The sequence below is a fragment of the Polyodon spathula genome, chromosome 43 (assembly GCF_017654505.1).
Source record: "Polyodon spathula isolate WHYD16114869_AA chromosome 43, ASM1765450v1, whole genome shotgun sequence".
In the NCBI taxonomy this organism is placed as follows: Eukaryota; Metazoa; Chordata; class Actinopteri; order Acipenseriformes; family Polyodontidae; genus Polyodon; species Polyodon spathula.
In genome coordinates this window covers 3,218,895-3,227,935 of record NC_054576.1, presented here as the reverse complement: position 1 = coordinate 3,227,935, position 9,041 = coordinate 3,218,895, and the positions used below count along the sequence as shown (strand labels likewise).

General features: G+C 41.9%; 1 protein-coding gene across 2 annotated transcripts in view; it reads left to right on the top strand.

Moving 5' to 3' along the window:
• The first annotated feature begins 7,446 nt into the window (after nt 1-7,446).
• Nucleotides 7,447-9,041, top strand: part of LOC121305515 (serine/threonine-protein kinase WNK3-like) — a 31,752-nt gene continuing 30,157 nt past the window's right edge. For both annotated transcript variants that reach the window (XM_041237161.1, XM_041237160.1), the window contains exon 1: nt 7,447-8,445. In XM_041237161.1, coding sequence (XP_041093095.1) covers nt 7,744-8,445 — 702 coding nt within the window. In that variant the 5' untranslated portion in view covers nt 7,447-7,743. The remainder of the gene's footprint in view (nt 8,446-9,041) is intronic.

The following is a 9,041-nucleotide window of genomic DNA, read 5'->3' as shown; positions in this document are numbered from 1 at the left end:
GTGATAGTAAATGCGTGTAATGTATAAACCGTGGTCTGGAATTGCAATGGTTGTGTGTGTGTGTAGATAGATAGATATAGATTATAGATAGATAGATAGATATAGAAGAAGCAGGCAGGTGATAGTAAATGTGTGTAATGTATAAACCGTGGTCTGGAATTGCAATGGTTGTGTGTGTGTGTATAGATAGATAGATATAGATTATAGATAGATAGATAGATATAGAAGAAGCAGGCAGGTGATAGTAAATGCGTGTAATGTATAAACCGTGGTCTGGAATTGCAATGGTTGTGTGTGTGTGTGTAGATAGATAGATATAGATTATAGATAGATAGATAGATATAGAAGAAGCAGGCAGGTGATAGTAAATGCGTGTAATGTATAAACCGTGGTCTGGAATTGCAATGGTTGTGTGTGTGTGTAGATAGATAGATAGATATAGATTATAGATAGATAGATAGATATAGAAGAAGCAGGCAGGTGATAGTAAATGCGTGTAATGTATAAACCGTGGTCTGGAATTGCAATGGTTGTGTGTGTGTGTGTAGATAGATAGATATAGATTATAGATAGATAGATAGATATAGAAGAAGCAGGCAGGTGATAGTAAATGCGTGTAATGTATAAACCGTGGTCTGGAATTGCAATGGTTGTGTGTGTGTGTGTGTAAATGTGTGTAATGATAGATAGATATAGATAGATAGATAGATAGATAGATATAGAAGAAGCAGGCAGGTGATAGTAAATGCGTGTAATGTATAAACCGTGGTCTGGAATTGCAATGGTTGTGTGTTTGGAGAAATCTGTGGTACTAATGTGAATTGTATTACAGCGTAAGGGCGAGATTGGTGTGTGTGTGTTGTGTTGTGTGTTGTGTGTGTTTTAAATGCTGTGTGAAAATCACTCGGCGGTTTGTTGGATCTGGGTTTCCTGCATTGCCAGGTAAATCAGCAGCGCAGCTCGGCAGCATTATTATTATTATTATTATTATTATTATTATTATTATTAGTAGTATTACTCTTACTGCCACGGGCTGACATAGAACAGAATAATAACGTCGTGGAATTATTAGATTATTAACAGAGAATTTAAAATCTTGCTGTGAAGACAATTAATTGGATATATATATATAAGGAAATATACTATATATGTTATCTTTATATATATATATATATATATATTATATATATATATGAGTTTAATATATAAATATATAATATTGTGTTCATTCGGGCTCAATTCATGTCATGTGATCTACCAGAGACATGATGTCCAGTAATTTTGAAAAAGTCTGACTTAATTCATTTTTGCATTAGTTTTATTATTTATTAAAAGAGGTTTTCTTGTTGAATCATTTATACAGACAGTAACGGGTCTCTAGACCCCCAAGAAAACTATTATGAAAAATCCCCTATCAGTGTTCATGGTCATAAACAAAACTTAAATTTAAATATACATAATAATAATAATATAATATAATAATTTTAGCCTGAACAGGGTCTTGTCAGAGATGAGACTAAGACTCCTGTTGCACAGCAGTGTGATCCACTCCAGGTTTCACTAGCAGCTTGATCAGCCCCCCAGTGTGTCTAGCTAACAAGCTCAGGTCTTATTATTAAACTCCTAGGAAAGCAGGACTGGATCACACTGCTGTGCAGCGGGAGTCTGATTATTAAACTCCTAGTGAAAGCAGGACTGGATCACACTGCTGTGCAGCGGGAGTCTGATTATTAAACTCCTAGTGAAAGCAGGACTGGATCACACTGCTGTGCAGCGGGAGTCTGATTATTAAACTCCTAGTGAAAGCAGGACTGGATCACACTGCTGTGCAGCGGGAGTCTGATTATTAAACTCCTAGTGAAAGCAGGACTGGATCACACTGCTGTGCAGCGGGAGTCTGATTATTAAACTCCTAGTGAAAGCAGGACTGGATCACACTGCTGTGCAGCGGGAGTCTGATTATTAAACTCCTAGTGAAAGCAGGACTGGATCACACTGCTGTGCCGGCTGTGCGGATGGTATAGAATATCTGTATCTGTAACACATTGGCGGCCGACAGTTCGACTCCTGGAATCAGATGGAACGAGTAAAACCTGGACTGGGTGACACTGCTGTGCAATGAGAGTCTTCCTGCCATCTCTGAGTGTGCACAGTGTGTGGACTTGCGCAGGCTTTGTCTGGGGAGCAGTTGTGTAAGTTTTTGCCTGTGTAAAGCTCTAGAAGTCGGCACAGCTTGACTCTCGTCTCAGAAGCGTGCCTGGCCCGGTAAGGCGCCTGGCTTTGTGTTAAGAATTCTGATAAGCTGCTGATAAGCCAATGCTAATGTGTGCTGTTTGCGGGCGAACCTCGTTTAACGCTGTGGTTCCAGACAAGAGGCTTTGTTTTCTTAGCAGTGTTGATTTATCGATGCGTATATTCAAGTCAGAGTTGATGGAAAAACGTTTGAAGCCTGAAGTCTGACCCAGGTTCAAGCTCCCCTGACCTCCGAGCCGGGCTCGCGAAGGAACCTGCGAAGTGTAGAGTGACACACTGTCGTTTTGTTGTCGTCCTTCAATGCTGATGACAGACTCCTCTGTGTTAGTCAGGGTGTCTTTTAATACCAGTGTGCGGTGAACGGCTGAATTCGTTGTGTGTCCTGTGACTTAAACCCCCCTCTGGAATCACCCCCCTTCATTTATATGAACGGCTTTCCTTCTGTATCGATACAGCAGGGCATTGCACCCAGTTTAATGAATGGAGGGAGTTTACATTGCGTGTGCTTTCATGAAACTGTCGTATTGCTGCAGAAAAATGTTATTCTGATATTTTCAAACATGCTGTTAGGGGAAGGTTTTGAGACACACTTAAAACAACACAGCCTTTAGTTCTGCAATGAATTAAAAAAATGTGTGTGTGTGTGTGTGTGTGTGTGTGTGTCTGTATATATATATATATGTGCGTGTGTGTGTGTGTGTCTATGTCTATATATATATATGTGTGTGTGTGTGTGTGTGTGCGTATATATATATATATATATATATATATATATATATATATATATAATATACGTACGTATACACATACAAAATACCACAACTTTGAATACAAATAAGATTATTCTGATCAGTGATAGTCATAGTCAACAAAACACAAGTTGTTTTTTACGTGTGTATAAATGCACACTATAATGTAATTGTGACAAGATTTACTAAAAAAAAAATTCTAAACCAAATATTTAGTAAGATTTGGTTTATAAAATTAATTATTCCGTATTCGGTTAGAGTAAGAAAGCCTGTCTCTTTTTTCTCGAAAAAAGAGAATTTCTCGAGTTTTGCTCAAAACGGGGATTTCTGTGTCGCCCCCCCCCCCCCCCGAAGAGTGTACGACTTGAAGTCCGCATGAAGAACACAACCCCTTGTGTTGGGGACCGGGAGTGGCCCTTGAGCTTTGTCATAACCACAGGCTTGTGAGCGCCCTTCTCTCGGGGGGAGATACAGCGACCTGAGTCCTGCAGACTCCTGTAAAGGGGGGCCCCCCCCCCCCCTGCTGGGGGTCATCACATCTGTGCATCTCCATCGACGACTCAAAGCACTGAATTGTGCAACTGAAGTGTTGCGGTCGCGAGCGCGACGAAAAAAGGTTTGAATTAACTTCTTAAACTGCAAAGCTTGACATTTGGGGAAATGACGGACAACGACCTAAGGAGGACCAGGTGAAAAACTTAAAATAAATTAAAAATTTAAATATTACCCAAAAACGCCGCTGCGAATTTTGATTCACACAATGTTAAATTAAAAAAAAAAAAAAAAAGATCTAAATTATTTATTTATTTAATTAGTTTTGGTCTGAATCCTAAAATATCTAGCTGATGCAAAACTTTTTGCCTTATTATTATTATTATTATTATTATTATTATTATTATTTGCCAGACGTCTTTATCCCAGGCGACTCACGCAGGTGTTGGAGGGCAGCGCAGGGTTACAGTGCAAGCTTCACGTTTAAGCACAGTGTCGTTTACAGCAAGGGCAGATAATAATGCTGCCGGAATACAAGATAAGATAAGCAGTAACAGTTTGAATCTGCAGTGACATGACTGCAGGCCAGGCAAGCCCAGTGCAGGCTTTGGTTATCGTAAAAACTCCCAAGATGTAGAATCATTTTTAGAAATCTAGTTTCTTTTTTTTTTTTGCATGCCAGTTCGGCAGCCCTGACTCGTATCTAAATACCATGAAGAGTGTGGCATTAATCTGTAGCAAACCTGTCAAACTGGGGCAGCACCTCATGACTCACCAATCCAAGGAACTGGAATGAGTGTTGCGTTTATCTTGAATTGGCAGTCTTAAAGCACTGCTTGAAGCAGCTTGTTGAATCATTTTTCAATAATTTTTTTTGTTTTTTTTCTTTATATCTGTTTGCACTGGTGTTTCTGGTAGCCTGATACAGAAGGGTGATGTGTTTCATCGTGCGCTTTCATCCCAGGGTTGACTGTGATTAACAGTGTACACAGTCGCGCTCGCTCTCTCTCTCTCTCTCTCTCTCTCTCTCTCTCTCTCTCTTTCTCTCTGAGACATTCTTGAAATTTCTTTCTGGTTTCTGCATTGCATTCCAGCGCGGGCCCCATGACAACTTGCAAGACTTCGGCTTGTAAATGCCCCCCCGCCCCCCCGCCTTGTCTCATCTCTGGTGTCTGGGGCTCTAACATGCCATTACAATATGAGCATAATGCACATTTTCCATGGATGAATGCATAGCGGTGGAATCCATTCCCAGTTTTACTATGAGCTTGATTACCCCTCATGTGTAGGTGTGTATCATTTCAATAGTAAAACCAGGAATGGATCGAACTGCTATGCAACGGGAGTCATATTTTGATCACAGTACAGAATATCAGAGTACAGAATATCACATTGCAAAATATCAGAGTACAGAATATCACAGTATAGAATATCACAGTACAGAATATCACAGTACAGAATATCACAGTACAGAATATCACAGTACAGAATATCACAGTACAGAATATCACAGTACAGAATATCACAGTACAGAATATCACAGTACAGAATATCACAGTACAGAATATCACAGTACAGAATATCACAGTACAGAATATTACAGTACAGAATATCACAGTACAGAATATCACAGTACAGAATATCACAGTACAGAATATCACAGTACAGAATATCACAGTACAGAATATCAGAGTACAGAATATCACAGTATAAAATATCACAGTACAGAATATCACAGTACAGAGGATCACAGTACAGAATATCACAGTACAAAATATCACAGTACAGAGGATCACAGTATAAAATATCACAGTATAAAATATCACAGTACAGAATATCACAGTACAAAATATCACAGTACAGAATATCACAGTATAAAATATCATAGTATAAAATATCACAGTACAGAATATCAGAGTACAGAATATCACAGTATAAAATATCACAGTATAAAATATCACAGTACAGAATATCACAGTACAGAATATCACAGTACAGAATATCACAGTACAGAATATCACAGTACAGAATATCACAGTACAGAATATCACAGTACAGAATATCAGAGTACAGAATATCACAGTACAGAATATCACAGTACAGAATATCAGAGTACAGAATATCACAGTACAGAATATCAGAGTACAGAATATCACAGTATAAAATATCACAGTATAAAATATCACAGTATAAAATATCAGAGTACAGAATATCACAGTACAGAATATCACAGTATAAAATATCACAGTACAGAATATCACAGTACAGAATATCACATTGCAAAATATCAGAGTACAGAATATCACAGTACAGAGGATCACGTTGCAGATAAGAGCAGTTAAAAGATGCAGGTAAAATTCGAGTAACAGTTAAAGAACACGTAACAGCCAGTTTGACTGAGCCCCGAGGTGTCTCGTTAGCCTCCCCAGCAAGCCTCATTACCAAGCCATCATCAAACAGACAGTCGCATCATTACATTACAGTATCTGCTTTACTGCATTAGCAGATTAACAACCAGAACCCTGCAGAAGAGAACATTTAACCCCTTGCATCCCGACATATATATATATATATATATATAAATAAATACATTTCATCAACAGAAGAGACAGGGTTAAGGCACTTTTCCCTGGGACCAGCAATGTGTTTTATTGTTTTATGTCGCTCTTGCAAAGGCATGAGCTAGTATTGTGGGGTATTTCGCTGTGCCGAAAGACGGGCGTTTCTTCTGCTGTCGGCAGGGTTTGTTGCTTTATTGCCCTCCTCTGGGTGTTGCTGTATGACAGATAGGAGATATTTTAACTCGTGTCAGCTGCTTTCCATTATATTGTAGTCCACAACCTGGTCCTCTGCCTAGGTAACAAGTGTAACCAGGAATGGATCAGACTGCTGTGCAGCGGGGGTCTCCATCCTTGTTTGTATATGTGAATTAAAAATAGTGTCTGTGCCCTTTTAAAGTGTCTGTGGTGAGGTCTGAGTTGTTATTTTAGAGAGAGGCGCGCTGTCTCAAGTATTACAGTGTTCACCAGCTCTCAGTGCACATTCTGCCCCTCCCTACCCACCTGACTGACTCTCCGTGCGACTCCCAGAGGCAAGGGAACAGGCATCTAATTGTTAATTACACGCCCTTTACTGTCAGGCCAGGTCAGGGCGGCGCACCCGTGGAGATAACAAGACAGCCGGGGTCCTTAGTTTGAAATATTTTTGCGTTTTTTTCGTCTGCAGTGCTCCGATGCCTTCAAAACTGGGCTCGGCTGCATTTCAGTTGGTGTGTGTTTTATGGGGCATGCCCTAGATACAGAAGTGTGTGTGCGTGTGCGTGTCAGGTACGTCTCGTCCGAAGGACGGAGCACAAGAAGGTTGAGGCTGCTTTCTTTGAGACCCGAGGTGGGCAGTCAGGTTTTTAGCGGATATGCACTCCAGAACTCTGTAAGAAATGCAGATTTGGGTCACAAATCGTGAACCAGAACCGTTCTTCAGGGTTAAAACAGAAGTTTGCCGTTTCTGTCTCTAGTGAGAAAAACAATACCTTCTTTTTATTTTGTACAGAAGCTACATCCCCTTTTTTTGTTTTTTTTTAAACGGTATCCTGGCGTTCACCACGGTGGTTGCAGTGGATAATTAATTACATTTCATCTTTCGTTGTTCCAGACTGTCAAGTTTAAAGGCATTGTCACGTCAGGTTTGGTTCCCCGATTCAAAGTAGAAATTCACTTGACTGAACCCAAAGATTAAGAGAAACCTGCTAGCTTTAAAAAAAAGTTGCAGTGAATTCTGTGTTGCTCAGTAATTGTGGCTCACTAATTTAGCACGAGGGTAGAGTTTAGTGTCTTACGGGGGGGGGGCTGGAAATAAGGCAAGTGTTTGTGGTTTAGATTTCCAGATAGTCCTACTTTTCTGATTTTATCAAATCTAATCTTCTTTTTTTTTTTTTTTCTTTCTTTCAGGATTTATTTGAAGAAGTCTCTGTATCCGCTTATGTATTTTTCTCTCTCGCACTCTCTCTCTCACTTTCTAGCGAAACTAAAACCGTACATATTTTTTTAAATTAAAAAAAAATTCAAAAATAATAAATCTATTTTCTAACAGTTTTAAGAAGCAAAAGTTACACCACAAGTTTACAAGTTGCTGACAGGATGTCGTGAGGGAGGAAAGGAGAGAGCGAGACAGTCGACTGGAGGAGGAGAGGACGGGGTGTTTAGGCAACAAGAGAGACAGAGAGAGTGTGAAAGAGAGGAGGAGGAAGACGATGGCGACAGACGCGGGCGAACCAGCAGGCACTGAGGAACCGGAAAAAACTGATGGAGTGAGTGTGGAGAAGAGGAAGGTGCAGGAGAGAGAAGGGGGCATCGAGAGCAGCCCTGGGGGCAACAGGAACGGCGCTGGAGCGGCCTTGGTCCTTCTGACCTCCACTTGCAGCGTGCCGGTCCCCGCTTCAACCCCTCCGTCTTCCCCTTCCTTGAGGATAAAGATGCCTGCCTCCCACGGCGGGGTGGAGACTCGTGAGGCAGTGGGGGTCTCCTGTAGTGGCGGGAGAGAGAACAACAAGCGTTTCTTTCGCAAGAGCGTGGAGCTGTGCGAGGAGGAGGAGGAGGAGGAGGAGAGAGAAATCGCTAAACAGGGCTGCACTGGCACGGAGAGCTCGGACAGCGTGTTTGCCAGCAGCCCCGGGGCCCCGCTGTCTTCAGCAGCTCCACCTGCAGCCCGCGGCCCCCGGGAACCCCCCGGTAAAGACAGAGCGGCCGACACCGGCTCAGCTGCTGCCATCGCGGCCGCCAGGGTGCGGACAGAGAAGGAGCTGGAGGAGGAGGCGGAGATGAAGGCAGTGGCCACCTCGCCCGGGGGCCGGTTTCTCAAGTTCGACATTGAGCTGGGCAGGGGAGCCTTCAAGACCGTCTACAAGGGGCTGGACACTGACACCTGGGTGGAGGTGGCCTGGTGCGAGCTGCAGGTACAGTCTCATACCCTTTGCTTGTCTCTCCTAGTTTCAATAACACTGGTGGAGGCACTAGAGCCCAAACGCTGGTCTGCTTGACTCAGTTTAGTTTCAGTAACATTGATGAAGGCACTGGAGCCCAAACGCTGGTCTGCTTGACTCAGTTTAGTTTCAGTAACACTGATGAAGGCACTAGAGCCCAGACGCTGGTCTGCTTGACTCAGTTTAGTTTCAGTAACACTGATGAAGGCACTAGAGCCCAGACGCTGGTCTGCTTGACTCGCTCTCTTCTCTTCTATTATTTTGTGTTCCTGGTAGGCTGCAGTAAGTGTGCTCGGTGTTCGTTTGACTTCACAACTCTACAGATTCGTACGTTATTTCCATATGTAATGTGTAGCCTGCCCAAAACACATTAGTTTCATTTCAGAGCTACGATTTAAAATGCACTGAGCACTGTAGATGCATGCGTGTGCGATTTTATTGTGTGGTTTTTTTAAACTCAACACCTCCTTGTTTTCAGTTTAGCGAGGCGGCTGCTGTGCGATTATGGAAAGATTGCATTGTGCAGATGAGGTTGTGTGTTTTTTTTTAAAACAGCCTGTCGTGTTGCG